A 16,076-nucleotide genomic window follows, 5' to 3' on the forward strand; every position below is an offset into this window, starting at 1 on the left:
TACAAAATATGAGTAACTGTATTCCGTTACAGTTACCGTTTAAAAAGTTGGTATTTAGAATACAGTTACTTTGTTGAAATAAATGGATTACACGGCGGTACTCCCCTGTTTCATATTGTGGCGGTCAGGCCGGTTTGGGTTTTGTTTGACAGCTACGTTCTGTTGTTCCAGGCGGCAGCGTTACAGTTGCCATGGTTACAGGGTGACGCTCTCTCTCTGCGTTTCCTGGGTGAGAGAGGCCTTTTTTTGTTGTTGTTGTGCTAAGCTAATAGGCAGAATGCTACAGGTATAGCTCTAAAGAATGTAGCATCATAGGCAGTGTAGTCCGTGCTGCAGGGAGAATGGACTGCCATACACGTTATGTGTCCGTGAGCGAGGGAGGGAGAAAAAGGAAAAGTACGAGCTGTCATCGAACAAAAACGGGAGCTGGAAGCATGTAAATATAATAATAACCCCTGCAGCCAAGAAGAGCGCCTGACGAGCCCAGTTGTAAGTAAGCTATTAAGACTCGACTGTACACCGTGTTCGTGTTTTCCTCCGAAACAATAAGTTCCGTTGGAGCAGCCTTTCAACGCCTCTCTCTGTCTCTCGCTAGCAAAGTTGACCCAGACAACAAAGTAAAGCTAGTTTTCGGCTACGAGCCCGACACAGAACCCACCGTATTAGTCAGAGGTCCCTTTACTACGGTTCGGAGCCGCGGACCTTCAGTAACAGTAATAAATCACACAGCAATAGTACATTCATGTAGTTGTAAACAGCATGATAATATATTAAGTAATCCAAAGTATTCAGAATACGTTACTCTCATTGAGTAACGTAACAGAATACCTTACAGAATACATTTTGGGGCATGTATTCTGTAATCTGTAATTAAATACATTTTAAAAGTAACCTTCCCAACACTGTTGCCGCCACACATCCCTGACTCCATCTGAACCAAATAAGTTTATCTTGGTCTTATCAGACCAAGCGGTGGCTGCAGACACGCCTGTTGTCTGATGAATGGGTACAACACTGAACAAACTTAAGCACTGATCTGATGCCAATACCTGTGTTGCCACCGATACTGTCGATACTTGATCAGTCCGCCCGCCCCTACAGCCCGGCGTGTCCTGAGTCTGCACTGGGGTCTCCTCCGATTAGACCTGAAACTCATCATGAGGAGGCATCCTGTTCAGATGCTGAACCTGCCTCCTTTTTATGTGGAGGAGCTCCTCCTGAACTCCCGTCCCTGAAGCCCCTCTGGAAGCTCATTCCCACGCTCGTGCTCACGGGTGAGGGCAGGAACGTAGAACGAGCTGTAAATATGCAACTTCACCCTCAAAGCTCGACACAAATGTCTGTCAATAACCCGCTCCGCTCTCCTCCGACTCGTGAAACTCATCCCAGCCTGGAGCGGACCTCCACCCTGTTCCTACTCCACCCCAGCAGAAGGTGACGTTAAAGCAGCAAGTAGCTGTTTGACAGCTCCGATCTATGGAGTGTGAAATTAGACGCTGGCGCTAAAGATCATGGGTTAATGTTTACATGTTTGATGGTTCAGATGTTGTCTTCAGCTGAAGCAGAGAGATAGAAATAGTGATATAGAGAAATAGTTAGCTATTTAATATTTCAATTATTAATAAATGAGGATTTTTACGAGTTATTTTCACGTGACAGTTGGAAGCAAATTACAGAGCTGCTCGTTTACCTCTGTGTTCACAGCTGGTCATTCGGGGTCCTGCTGTGGGAGATCTTCACCCTCGGGGGGTCTCCGTACCCCGGCGTCCCTGTCGAGGAGCTCTTCAAGCTGCTGAAGGAGGGACACCGCATGGAGAAACCATCGGCGTGCCCTCAGGAGCTGTGAGTACATCATCACATCAAACGCTTCAGTCTGACACTTAAGCAGAGGAGCCGGTCATTCCTGGAAAACTCAGCAGAAGAGACAGCTTCATTAAATGCCAATATCTGAAAACATGAGACCTGGAGGATGAGCCGACTTCAAAAATCCAACATTTACGACTTTTATGCTCTAAATTCACTTGAAATTAGTCAAACAAGTATCTCCAGACAGCTGCAGCTAACAAACCTTCTGCCAAATCTGAAGGTCACTTGTGTAGTCGCACGTGACTGCATGTAAATAAGGAAACGCAAAGTCAGAGACACAGCTGCAAACATCTGTGATCAAAAGAGGATATTTTGTTTTATTTGGTATTGTGTTCATTGATGTGTTGATCCGACCTGCGCAGTAAAGCGTGTGTTGCATGGTCTCAGGTATCTGATGATGCGGGACTGCTGGCATGCCGTCCCGTCCCGCAGGCCGACCTTCCAGCAGCTGGTCGAGGATTTGGATCGAACTGTCTCCATCATGGCCAACCAGGTGACTTGTCGTTTCTTTGTTAAGGAGTAAAACCTGCAAATATCCTCCACTTCAGCTGTTTCTCTTCAGTTGGTCCCTCTCGTTCCTCTTTAAACATTTAACTGATGGGTGGAGCACTCGCTAACCATCAGGAAGACTGAGACAGTTATTTTATTATTTCTGTAAATTTAAAGTTATCTGTGAGCTGCTGTGAAATTTATACCACAGTCTGTGTTGGTTTTCTCTCATCTTAGTTGCAGTTGGCTAACGCAGAGCTGTGTGACTGCCTCAGTGCTGAAGCCTCTGCTGGACGTCAGAGGAACTGCAGCTTTGCTTTGACCTTTCAAAAACGTGGGGTCATGATTGTATTCATTTATTTGAAGCGGCATGGGTCTCTTGGCAAGAGAGCATTGATGTGACGTTGAGCAAAGAAAAGTTAGAAGCGAGTTTTGGTGTCATGTGACAGAGCTAAAGTCTCCAGAGCTTCCACTTCCTGTTCTAACGTGTGATTCTGCCTCTGCAGGAGTACCTGGACCTGGCCGTCCCTCTGATCCAGTACACTCCGGTCCAGTACTCCCCAGTCAGCGCCTCTTCAGCTTACTCCTCCATCTCCACATAATCCTCCCGGGAGCCAGTCTCCTTCCTGAATCATCTTCCTCCCATTTCCTGCACAGCAGTAGCGGCGGCGGCCCTGGGACGAGCTGCTTGGCTGCGGCCTGATGTGAAGAACAGCTGGACTGAGCTGAGATCAGGAAACAGCACGGACTGACGAGACGTCCTCAGTGTGAATATTGTACATAAAGTTTGTCTCATCTGAGAAACGGGACATGAAAGGGCCAAGGTGGGAGCGAGAGTCTGTATAAATGTATAAATGTGTAAAACTCAAATCTCCCTGATGCTCCTGAATGCCTCGTTTATGGATTTTCTTTCTTAGATCTGTAAAATAACTGATTAACATATTAAAATACCAGAGTTTTTAATGCTTTGTGGATTAAATGTGAGTTATTCTTTAGAATAACTTCATGAGCAGCTGTTTGTTTCTTCAGAAAGTGAAACGATGAGTCTAAGGAAGCACGGACATTAGAAAATGTCTCTGATGATTGATTTTTTTTTCTAGTCTTTGTTTTTCGTCATAATAACTAGGGTCAGCTTTAGTTTGAGCTGTAATAACTTTGATCACATCATCCTGGTGCAGACGAGAGGATCGGTTGCAAGCGGGTTCATAAATGGTTTCTTATAAAGTTCTGTCTAAATATATATTTGAATGATATTGGGTTTGAGATGGTGTGGCGCAGAAGGACGGCCTCAGAAGTGGAGGCCCCATTGATGAGAGAGAGTCTTCATCATGGCTCACACAAACATGGCGTTTTTGCTCCCACAGAGAGGAAACATGATGGTGTTTCAGGTGCGTGTCTGTCTGCTTCAGCCTGTCTTTCCTGTTTCCTGCGCTAATACCATCAGTTTCCCCTCAGGCTTCCATGAATGCCTAAATCCTCTCCAGAGGGAGCTCTGCTGGTAAGATGTGATGATTGCAGCACAGGGAACATTTTAGATTTAGTTATTCACATTTGTGCTCAGCTTAGCTTAGCATAACTGTTCAGCAGGTAAAAAAGTAAGAGGAAATCTCATTTCAACAGGTCTATGTTATTTTTGTGGGACTAAAGTTATCTGTAATTCATAAACGGTTATTGCAATCTTCTTGCACTTCCTCTGGTGTCCAGCAGAGGCAGCACTGAGTGGTTTCCATACACTCCCATGTTAAACCTTTACAGTACAAATAAACAAGTTTACACATTTACACTTTTACAATACACAAACTGCTTGGTCTCTGTTGATCATTTTTAAATAATTTCTTCTTCGTGGGGAGTTTGCATTGTTAGGGGCGTGGCCTTTTTGACTGATGGGTGGATGGTGACACAGCCGGCTGTAGCTGCTAGCTGTCTGCTAACTTCACCTGAACTGGACCACTGGACCATGTTTGTGCTGTTGGAGCATTTTTAATGACATCATCTGGTCGATAATATGGCTGCTGTGAGGTTACTGTACTAACAGACTGTCCAAGAAGGCGGAACTCCAGGTTTGCTGAGTAACATCTGAGGATTTTGATTGGATGTCACACTGATTAGCAGGTATTTATGTGTGTGTGATACACCTGTATAGTCTGTGGATTCAGTTTGTGTATGAAGATGAAAAGAGGTGGTGAACTTATGAAAGTGATCCTTTTCTTTGATCAGATGAGGAGATGGTCATGGTCATGCTTAAAGAGCTTATCTCAGGTGTGTGTAAGTGTGTCAATGATGGTGAGGTTACAAATACTGGGCTAAGATGAAGGTGGTGTAGGGTTTGCTTTAGTAAAGGCAACATTAGATCCTCTAATCATGCCTCAGTTTGTTCTTCATGTTCTGTATCATTGATCTGACCTTGCAACGTTAAATATAACAGAGTAAAACTCTGACCTTAAACTTCATTCACCTCACCTGTTCTCTTGGGGTCTAACCCTCTCGTTTCACTTGTGCAGAGGCAGAACCTTCGGTAGCGCTGTGTTTCTGGTTCCAGGAAAAGCCTGATGGAGGCTAATCATCCAGACTAGTGAGCTGAAGACCCATCGTTACCTTCAGTGACAGATGGCTGAGGGTTGCTCACATTACACCTGCAGGAGTGTGGATGTGACTCTGGGTTACCTGTGAACGAAGGTGCTTTCATGTGGTGTCAGAAAAATCAGGAAAACCAACATTTCACTGGGAAACAGTGATGAAGGACACCATAAACCATAAAGAGCAAAACATTCTCTGTGATTCAGAGTTTAACTGTATCTTCAACAGATGAAGATGTGATCGGCACCAGCCCTGTGGGCTTAGCAGGCCACAAAGTACAGCTTTGATATCCATCTTACTAATTTCAGTTTTTACAGAACAAATCAGCCTGAATGACATGACCACACTGTTCACGCTGTAGAAGGACCGCTTGTTGGTGAATGATCACCACAGTAAAGCCCCACACTGAACTGATACCTCAGCCCTGAAAGGCCCAAGCACTCCCAAAAAGGGGACTTCGATCAAAAACAAAATAAAAAAAGTGATTGATAATCCAAATCCATATTACCATTTTATTGAATTTATAACATGAAACCAGGTTGTTCATGTAAACAAGCTCAGTCATTAGAAGTAGTGAAGTGATCATGTTGTTTAAAGGTCCTTACAATAAGCTCTTAATTAATCAGAATCAGAATAGTGTAATAATCCCTAAGGAAATTAATGAAGAAACAACTGCAGACACAACAACATACATTAGGCTGGACACTGCTGTAATACCAATTTAAACCAGAAGGTGTCAATGTAACCTCAATATAACCTATTGAGAGAAGTATTTCTCACTATAAGATTTGACAAAATAAGTATTTAGCATGACATTTTGGGGATTTTACTGGCTTCACAGCTTGTGTTTCCTTGCAGATGTTAAATGTAACATATGAGCTAAATTATAAACTTCACGTAAACAACCACAAAAACACCACAGAATCAAAGGACCTGCCTCCCCACAGGAACGAGCACACATACAGTCATGCTTCTCTAAGAAGTCCAACAGAAGCAGCAGGGAATCAATCACTGCTGTGATCAGTGAAGCAGTTTCCTCCAATAATCAATAATATCTGTGATCAGAAGTCGATGAATGTGCTGTTCTTTAGCTACCTATCGGTAGGATCTGCTGCGATCGATATCAGATCTCTAATGTTCTCTTTACATTTTAAAGAGTCCTGAGAATGAGACTTTGGACGAATGTGGGTTATTAGGTAATTATTGATTATTGATTACTGGTATAAATGCTGTCAGTAAAGTGGTAATCAATGAGAGGATCATTCAGTGTTTATGAGTTTCCTTTAGTAATCTGTGAGGGTGATTTTAAAAAAACACGATGCACAGTAAACAAAGCATCAAATGAAAGATTTATTCTTATAACACATGTCATTACACATAAAGGAGCCAATGTGAAAGAGGTCAAATGTAGTCAGAGAAGAGCTGCAGAATCCAGATCAGCGAAGCACAAACCTCCATCCATCCACCAGCAGCTACACATGAGACAGCAGGAGGCTTCAACGCTCAGGTGAAGTCTGAAAACTGCAGCAATGACTGCAACTGTCTGAATTTTGGGCTCACATGGATGACTGTGCTAAGATTATTATCTGAAACTCTGAACATCCACCACCAGAACTGAAGATAAACAACAGACTTTTTAACAGAACTTGAGGACCACTGACATAAACTAGGTCCAGTGCTGACATGTGTGGGCTGAAGAGCAGTGGACTGGAGAAGACCCCTGGAGGAGCCGCAGCGATGCTTCTGCAGAGTGAAGCGAGGAGAAAAGCATTTAAAACCAGATCTACTCGCTTCACAGAAATCTCACAGCTGAGGGCTTCCTCCTCTGAGAGATGACGCTCTCTGTGTAAGGTATGATAAGCTCGGTAAAGAGAAATTCCATTTTGGGGGGAATTACCACCTCCATTAAAATGTAACAAAAGGTTCCCAACCATCGTGAAACCATAGGGGAAAGCGTCAGCAGTGCTTTTCCCTTATCCCTAACTAGAGATGGCACGATACCACTTTTTTATGTCCGATACCGATACCGATATCATAAATTTGGATATCTGCCGATACCGATATGAATCCGATATAGTGTGTTTTTTAATCAACAAAACGTTTTTTTAATATCTTGCTGCTTTTTGTATAAGTTTATACTCAAGTTTAAATAAATAACAACACTAAAGCTATTCTGTTATACCTGTATGTAAAAAATACACTGCGTCCAAAATATGTCATAGTTCAGCAACACTGATCAATCTAATAAAGTTAAACCTGCTCCATCCTCCCTATTCTGGTATTTTAAAGAGTACTTAGAAGAAATTTTAAGCAACCTAAATAATAGGGTTGCAAACTCCCAGCAAAAAAAAAAAAAAAATAGGGAACCACCCTCCACCTCATGATGCTTAATCGATGTAATCAAATTTAATTTGATGCAGGGGGAAAATGCACAAAAATAAATTATTTTTCAAGAATAATTAAATAGATTCAACATCTTTCTTCAACAGAATTGCAGACTGCACAGATGGTATCTTCCCAAAGGAAAAAGTACTATAGCTTACTAGGGTATATTAGACTTAACAGTTACTATATACAGCAATGGACTTCTATATATTTTACACAAGATTAAAACTTTGGGTGTAAGAGTCAGATAATTATTTATTAAAAACTAGACATTTTAAATGAGAATAAGAAAGAAAAGTATGTCTTTGTGCCCCCTTTTCCCTGTTCATGCCCTATCGGCCCCCCTGGCTAAACTTTGCTAGATCCGCCCCTGCACAATTACCAGCCGTCAGCTACGTAGGAAAAGATCCTGGTGTAGAAAGTAATATTAAATAAATTCTAACAACAGCTTATCAAGCTTAAACGTGCTGCTGTTGTTCAGCCGCTGGTTTCCTCTTTCTGGTGAGAAGTGGGCCAAAAACTAAGAAGAGAGACGGACTCGCGACAGAAAAGCCGATCAGCTGATCATTAAGCAGTTTCACGATTGAAGCAGCAGGAGAGAGAGAGAGAGAAAGAGAGAGGCAGTTGCTCCAGGTATGGTTGTTAAGCTTAACGTGGGAATGCTTTACAGACATTCAGAGATGAACTTACACACTTGCTTTACTTCTCTCTGGGAAAACGTCCTCATAGATGAAATGCTGGTTTGCTAGCAAGGCTACAAATACACACAGCCGCTCTATCAGGTGATGCACACTGCTGCTACGTGCTACGGTTATGAGCCGAGTTATGCCGCGTAGCAAGTTTTGTGAGGTGCTTTTTGGATATTTAATGGATATCCAATGTGATACATTTTTTTATTTCTCGCCGATATCCGATCCAGTAATTTGGGTCAGTATCGGACCGATACCGATACGTAATATCGGATCGGTCCATCTCTATCCCTAACGCAGTGTTTGCTAAACACTGAACAGGTCAGCCCACATATCAGTGTTTAGAGTCAGGACTGATCCCACCCCAATCCAAACATCAGTTAAACAGAATCGCCCTCTGGGAAATAATCGTTGCACACCCTCTATTATACAGGCATCCATTAGCAATGTTGATGTGATGTAGCTACCAATGATTGGTTATTTCTTTCTAATTGGTAATTAGTTTGGGTAGTCTGTAAAATTAACTCATAATAAACTAACAGTCCTTATTTAATATCTTGTATTTTCTAAAAATTAGGCCTTTGTTTTACGCCATTACCAAATTACAACACAAATAATAAGCATTTAACATCTCCAGGGTTAGCTTCCTGTCTGCCCGTTTATTTTATAATAGACGAACTACAGCATCAAAATGACTTGATTTGGGAGGTAACCAGCATGTGGTTAACATGAAACCCTAACCATAATCCTACCCAGAAGCAGCTCACCAGAGACCAGGTGGACATGAACAGGTGAACAGAGAGAGATGAGGTCACATACCATCGATCACTATGAGCCATACAGTGTGACGAGAGACTCCTTCAGAGTTGCTTGCCAGGCAGGTGTACTCTCCAGCATCAGCCAGAGTTATGTTTCTCAGAGTCAGCAGCGATTCTACCTCATAATCCATCGTATTCAGATCCTCAACCTGTGAGGGAGACGGACATGGATATCACCCAAACATGTTTCACTCAAAAAGTTCCAATCAAAGCTGGTCGATACAGCTCTAAACACTGGGTCAAGAGTCTGAGAGAACTTTAAGAGTGTGACACTAAAGGCCAGTTTACGCCAGTTAGTTTACTTTTCTTTTAGTACGGGACTAGACTCGGTCCATGTGTGGGAAAGGAAAAGTAATCCCATGGTTTAATGGCATATCGTGGTGATATGCAGGTAAGAGCGCAGTAAACTGTAACACATTATACAAGTCTTAACTTCTGCCCATCCATCGTCTCTGGAACCCTCCTGAGCCGAGACATCCTTCAGAGGGAGTTCTTTTCCAACACATTTGTCTGCACTCTTATGCCTTTGGTCCAAGGCCACAGCTCATCATCACAGATCATGGTAAAAATATAGATTAACAAGTAAATCGACGGCTTTACCTTCACCCAGCACAGCAGACATTTCACCAAGCCCTCTATGAATGCCCTACTTCACTTTACTCTGGTTTGGAAGGAAACTAACCAGAGTGGTCAATCCAACATCTTCTAGATAAAAACTGTTGCGTCAAATTTGGAGGTGCTGATTCTCATCCCTGCCTTCCCGATGAATCTGAATTTGAGCAAACAGGTGGAGTCTTTGCCAGTACACCAGCATAGCATCTGACTGCTAATAGGTGATTTGTCACCCTTGTCCCCTCACCTTCCTCCACAGAAAAGGTGGAGGACACCACAAGGTCAGCAGCTGATCTTTGGATGGTTTGAGAGCGACTAAATGTCCTGCTTCATGGCTTCACCAACATGTGAGTTTTTGTTTTAGTGACACCCAAAGCTATACTCTACCCTCCCATACATGTCAGCTGCCTCCAGAGGCTCGCAAGCTAGCTAAAATTTGATAGGACTCCTTCTACTGCATCTCTGGTGTCCACCAGGTGGTTTGAGGGTTGATGTTGCAGCTCCAATAAGACACCTCTTTAATAGAGAGGTTTAAGCCCAAATGGGACAATTTAATAGAAATTGTCCTATTTGGGCTCAGTGTCCCATCCTCGAAATACCATTCTAATTCTGGAAGTTGCAGCTGTTGATCTTCCTGACCGTTGCCTATAAATGGTATTTTTTTTATATGTTTGAATGTGTCAGGCCTGCCTGGTACCCTCCCCAGCCACAAAGCAGAGGACAGCTCAGCTCCAGTCTTCACTCGAGTGGTTGCAGATGTGATGACAGAAAATGTGCATCTTTAAAGCTGGAGCTGCAGTCTGTGACCTTCATTCCCATTCATTTTTTCTCCCTGTTACACTCATGCACAAAAACTACAAGCTTGGGTTTAGGAAAAGATCACAGTTTGATGACGTTAACCCTTACCCCACCATGGACCAGAATAACATTAATCTAGCTTCAAAACACTTTGGAGACATAAAATAATACTAACATAAGCCTGTAGTGCTGCCTGATTGTGGTGTACGTACTTTGGGAGGACGAACAAAGGGAAATATGTCTATGTCTTCTTTGCTGCCATTGATCACGATGTGTTTGAACCACCGTATGTAAGGCTGTGGGTTACCGATCACTGCGCACACAAACTCCACATCACTACCAACAACAGCGATCCGGTTACCCTGCAGCCCAGCATGCAGGTCTGGCTTTTGAGGAGAACACTCTGTAACAAAACAAGGTTTAAGGTTAGCATGATGCAAGATCATACAAACGACTAATGTCCACAGAGAGCAGGAGGAGACAGATAGCCATTCTGTTTGCCTGCAACATGAGGATGTTCAGTCTGGATAAAGTCTTTATGAAACTCTGTACGTTTTGTAGTTTACTGACGTTATGTTTGTCCACTTAGTAAGTACTTAGAAAATGCATTAATGTTATTACTAAAGCTCACTGTGCCATAGTTTAGTGATATTGAGTTTTTATGTGGTTATATTTGCAATCTCAGATTTGGAGGGAGTTCTGTGTTTCTTTCACATGGTCACATTTTAATGTTAGGTGTATTTGATATATTGTTGTTGACTTTGTTCAGTGAGCTTTAATGCGGTTTAAACAAAGAATACCCTTGGGACACCCCTACAGCAAATCAGCACTTTATTCACTCCAGCATTTCCACTCTTATACTTCTCAAAGTGCTGTAATTTTATTTTTACTTGTTAAGGCCAAACCGCCTCCATCAGTCATGCAACCTCCTTGTTGGTGTGGGCGGTTGTACAGGACCAGTGAAAAGTTCGGACACACCCACCGAAGGTCAGAGTTATGGTCGACACACACAGTCCAAAGTACTGGAACCATCTGGTTTTTGCAATAATGCATGCTGTATGCCGTGTATACATGCTGCGACTTATCTTACCAATTACATTCAGCTGATAGGTGTGTTGGAGGGTCCCGTGTCCATTCTGCACCACACAGGTGTAGTTCCCTTCATCAGAGGGAGACACTGACTCCTTTATTAGAGTCCATGTGTGGTCTCTGATCTGCAAGATTAAAGAAAGATACAGAAAGGGTGAAGTAAAGCTTTACAAACTGAAGTTGTTTCTAGAGGCCTTTGACTCGTTGGTCCATCCTGACCTCTTTTCCGTTCTTGTACCATCGCAGGGCAGGAAGCGGCTTTCCTGTCGCTTGGCAGTGAAACTTCACCGTCTTCCCAACAGGAACTCTGTACATGTGTCTCTTGTCCGGCCTCACCCACTGCAGTGGCAGTGAATCTGAGACAACATAAGGAAAACATCATGATTAATACTGCGTATGCACCTTTCCAACACAAAGACTGAAACTAAGAGGATCAGCTTGAGGGTTAGCGTGCAGCTTCTCACTGCCTGTGCAACATTCCCCAGGTTTTTCTGAACAGGGTCGAATTAAATGCCTTTTTCACCACAACCAAAACATTTCATGTTCTCTGATGAAGCAAACACCATGTAATTAAAACCATCTATTTTGAAACTGAAAGACAGGTTTAGCTCATTAGCGGCGTTTTTGAGGATCATAAAAAACTGCCTTCTGTGATACACAACATGCTTAAGGAGCACAAATTTGCACCCCAAAGAAACCATCTTCCAGGTCGAGAACAGGGTCCTAGGTGCCCTAGGCAAGAGCCTTCCGGCATTTTGCAGACCCCTCCCTCCTCAAGGTGCTTTATATTGTAAGGTAAAGGCCGTACAATAATACAGAAAAACCTCAACCATCAACTGACCTCCTGTGAGCAAGCACTTGGTGATAAGGGGAAGGAAAAACTCCCTTTTAACAGGATGAAACAGGCTCAGGGAGGGGTGGCCATCTGACAGAGACAGAGATTAATAATAAGTTGTGGCAAACCACCAGGGGATTCCACTCATACCCAGCGAGAGGGGAAGAGGGAGGAGTGATGTTTTGGATTCTAGGAGATGTTTTGCCGCCTTGTGAAGTCACTGGGGTTGAGTGAAGCTGAGATTAAAGTTGATATAAAATGTGATGAGCTCTCGTGTCATCCTTACATGCCTCCACAAAGTAATGATTAAGTGCAGGGAGGTGTATAAGACCTTCCAGCTGCCCTGACTGGTTTGAACTGTGTTTTACATTTTTCACTGTAAATAAATGCACCGGGTTCACTTGGAGCTAACAACTCTCAAAAACCTGAGGTGTTACATTTGGTACAGTGGTAATTCTGATGGGTTTTCCCATTTGTGCCATGGTTCCTGGCTCTTGTCCTTGCTGGGTTTGGTAACGTTTAGGGCTGTTCTTGTTCCCCAGGTGTTTTCACTTCTCCCAGTTGCCCTGCTGTATACTCAGAGGGGTCCTCGGCCCTCAGTCTTTGCCTCAGCTTCTGTTAAGCTAGCCTAGTTCCTCCCTGTAAACTCTGAATCCTGTTCTGCACATTGCTTTGTGGATTTTGTATTGTGCAACATTCTGTTTTTAAAAGGTGGGGTTTGAGTTAACTCTGGCCTGTTACTGATTTTGTGTCTGACAAACTCCACCCCTACCCATAAACTTAGGTAGTTTGAGAATGACTTGGTGGATGTTGAGAGGTTAACAGGGAAATGCATATATTTCTATGAAATAGGGTGACACACCTTATCAGACTCTATGGCATAGGTGTCAAACTCTGGCCCGCGGGCCAAATTTGGCCCGCAGACTAGTTGCATTTGGCCTGCGAAGCCATACCAAATTACTATTAGAGCTGGCCTACTGGTATTATACAGCTAATATATATATTGTTTAGTATTAAGCTTTGCTTGTTCCATATTCAATTTTTCAGCAAAACGTGTTTGAGCCCATAAGAAAAGATTCATTCTTATATCTGGAGGAATAAATATATTTCAATAAATATTAACGTTAGCCCGCAACTTTGTTCCAGTTTTGAATTTTGGCCCACTGTGTATTTGAGTTTGACACCCCTGCTCTATGGCATGGTCCTGGGTCGGTGACCCAGCATTTTGAGTTTATTATTATTTTCTAGTTTCTTCTGATTTTGTGGTAATTCTTATTTTGTATTAGTTCTTAGGGTTTGGTTCTTGTGTTTAGTGTTTTAATGTTCTCCCGTCTGTGCTCTGTTCGTGCCCCTAAGTTAGTGTTGTAGAACAGCTTGTGAATTTCCTGTTTTACTTTGAAGGTCTGTGTCTCGTCGTGTCTAATTAGGTTCAGCTGTGTTCCCCTCTGGTGTGTCATTCCCGCATTACCTTGTGTGTATTCATAGTGGGTGCCTGCCTGTGTTCCTTGTCGGTTCGTCTGTGTTATTCAGTGTTTCTCCGCGTCTCTCTGCCTTGCTTCCGCCGTGTCATCTCCATGTATCGTCCCGTGTCCTTATGTTTTCAGGTTTGTTTATTAGTTTTTCCCAGTCTAGGTTTTAGTAGCTCCCTGTTCCTTATTTCCTGTATTTGTACTTCGCCATCACGTTAAATAAACACTCACTCGCACCCCAGCCAGTACCTGCATTTTGGGTCCTTTTCTCGTAACACCACACGACTGCTGCCCCAGCCATGACACTCAATGTTTTTACTGTTTATGAACTAATTGACCTTGTCTCCAAAAACCCATGTAAGCCAGAGCAAACCCGAACAGTGGTCCCATTAACTGGTTAACTACCAGTTTAGATTCTTTGCTTGTCATCTGACAACTTCTAAACATTTTGTGTCCCTCATTCAATACTTTCATTGAATCATAGAACAAATATTTACTCAATATATTAATATTAACAGAGAAGGAGAGATCTGAGATCATATGTCTGTATTCTATCCTGTACAGATCTTCATGTACCTTCATAGACAGTGAGCCATGCAGATCTGTAGGAAAACCCAACAGAGTTTCCAGCCAGGCAGGTGTACTCTCCAGCATCATCCAGGGTTATGTTCCTCAGAGTCAACACCTCAATGTCTTCGTCTGTGGTGTTCAAACGACCACTCTGAGAGAGAAACACACAAAAATCTGTGTCATCCTTCATCAGTGTCCCCCGAAGGTCAGAGATGAGTTAAATTCCTCACCATCAGCAAACTGAAACTCAAAAGTCAAACTTAAATCTCTCACAAAGTCAGTGAATTCAGTTCATGGATGCAAACTTTAATTTTACCACTTCAACAGTCTAGTGTAGGAGACTAAGATCACTCTGAAAAATCAGAGTGATCTCAGGGGGGTGGAGAAGTGGGTTCAGAGTGTGGTGTCAGGGGAGGCTTACCCACACAGCTGTTCTTCATCACCTGTCTGAGCTGTGTGGTTTGAAGCCATGCAAGCTTTAAAGCCATGCAAGCATGTCAGAAACAGCTGGAAATAAAACACCTGTTAACGTGTCACACTGTGTGTGGGGGTACTTTATACCTGTCACAAATCTGAGAAAATATAAGGATTTAAAAACACAAAATCATAAATTGAAGCATAAAGATTTGGTTCAGCTTTATTTCCAGTTCAGTTAGATTTCCTGTTGCTGAGACTGGACTGATGAATCGGACGTCTAGTCAGCTAACTCAGCTTTCGTCCATAATTCAACAGCTTTCCCAGCAGAACATTGTTTCCTGAATGGCAGTAAGCTGTTAGAACAATGATTCAAAAAGTGATGTTCCCATATGTTGTTATTGTAAATGTCTTTTAAAAAACCCCAACTTTACCCATTTCTGTTCACACAGTTTTAAGAGGCTGGAAATTATGAGAGGTTGACACACCTGAGTGAAAGTCTTCTTTTTTCTTGATCTGTTCCTTTGGGAGCAGCAGATTATGTGCCTTCATCTCACACTATCTTAGCAACCTCCTCTGTTAGACCAACCTCCTGGATCAGAGTCTTGTGCTGGGAAAGGGATCCCAATGCAGCTCCTTACTGGAGCAGGCGGTTTTAAGAATGCTGCAGACTAAAACTAGTCAGTGGGTGCCAAGCGCCTTTGTATTATGTCATGATGTTTAGCAAATTTAAGTGTATTTCTTTGAAATGTATCTCAGGGTTTTCTTCTGTTTTTAAGCTGCTCATATTCATAATGATATATTTTCATATTTGTTTGGTTTTATGTTTGTTTATTGTTTTTTGTTAATAACTGCACAAATATTTGCACATCTGATTGATAGTTTTTGGTCACATGACTGACTCGTTACTCCATCATGCCAGCCAATAGTGGACAGTTGGTATTACTGCAGGACTGAAGTGTTGTGGGGGGGTTTTCACCTGTCTCGAGCCAAGACTACCAGGATAATTTATACATGTAGGAAAAACAAAGATATGAAGACAAATTGCAAATTTTGGGGACTTCTGATGTATATTCTGCCACAGCAGCTTTATTATGACATGCACACGCAATATATCTACCTTCCTTCACGCCATCACATGGGCAGCTCTCTCCCTTTACCAGTCACAGTCCCTCAATTTGAAATGACTTTCCTTCTCCTTCGCTGTCAACAAACATGCCCTCCCCTTCTCCTTTTCCTTTCTGAGGGAAACGTGGCCTAATGTGGATCTGAAGTTATGTGCCAGTAGAGAACTCTCATTCCCAGCACTGGGAAAACCACCGGGATACAAAGTGTATTCCTTCTAATTGGGGAGGTGTGTACTACCAAATTCACCCTCATCACTTAGCCAATTAAGCCAAGATCTGCTTATTTCACTAAACATATTCTAAGGGCTCTGACGGAGATCAGATTTATCCTCCTTCAT

The 16,076-nt window shown here is 42.7% G+C and overlaps 2 protein-coding genes across 10 annotated transcripts in view; one reads left to right on the forward strand and one right to left on the reverse strand.

Moving 5' to 3' along the window:
- Positions 1–3,318, forward strand: part of LOC146514877 (fibroblast growth factor receptor 1-A-like) — a 25,905-nt gene extending 22,587 nt beyond the window's left edge. For all 3 annotated transcript variants that reach the window (XM_085168818.1, XM_085168816.1, XM_085168817.1), the window contains exons 15-17: positions 1,705–1,842; positions 2,254–2,359; positions 2,862–3,318. In XM_085168818.1, coding sequence (XP_085024944.1) covers positions 1,705–1,842; positions 2,254–2,359; positions 2,862–2,957 — 340 coding nt within the window. In that variant the 3' untranslated portion in view covers positions 2,958–3,318. The remainder of the gene's footprint in view (positions 1–1,704; positions 1,843–2,253; positions 2,360–2,861) is intronic.
- LOC146514880 (fibroblast growth factor receptor 1-A-like) overlaps positions 2,383–16,076 on the reverse strand; it is a 25,993-nt gene continuing 12,299 nt past the window's right edge. For 5 of the 7 annotated variants that reach the window (XM_085168827.1, XM_085168828.1, XM_085168830.1 and 2 more), the window contains 6 exons: positions 14,204–14,348; positions 11,543–11,679; positions 11,325–11,448; positions 10,447–10,637; positions 8,826–8,973; positions 2,383–5,019 (listed from right to left, as the gene is read on the reverse strand). In XM_085168827.1, coding sequence (XP_085024953.1) covers positions 4,925–5,019; positions 8,826–8,973; positions 10,447–10,637; positions 11,325–11,448; positions 11,543–11,679; positions 14,204–14,348 — 840 coding nt within the window. In that variant the 3' untranslated portion in view covers positions 2,383–4,924. Of the gene's footprint in view, positions 5,020–6,269; positions 6,676–8,825; positions 8,974–10,446; positions 10,638–11,324; positions 11,449–11,542; positions 11,680–14,203; positions 14,349–16,076 lie in introns of those variants that run through there. The other 2 variants (XM_085168833.1, XM_085168832.1) reach the window with 2 other exon arrangements.

The sequence above is a fragment of the Neolamprologus multifasciatus genome, chromosome 7 (assembly GCF_963576455.1).
Source record: "Neolamprologus multifasciatus chromosome 7, fNeoMul1.2, whole genome shotgun sequence".
NCBI lineage: Eukaryota > Metazoa > Chordata > Actinopteri > Cichliformes > Cichlidae > Neolamprologus > Neolamprologus multifasciatus.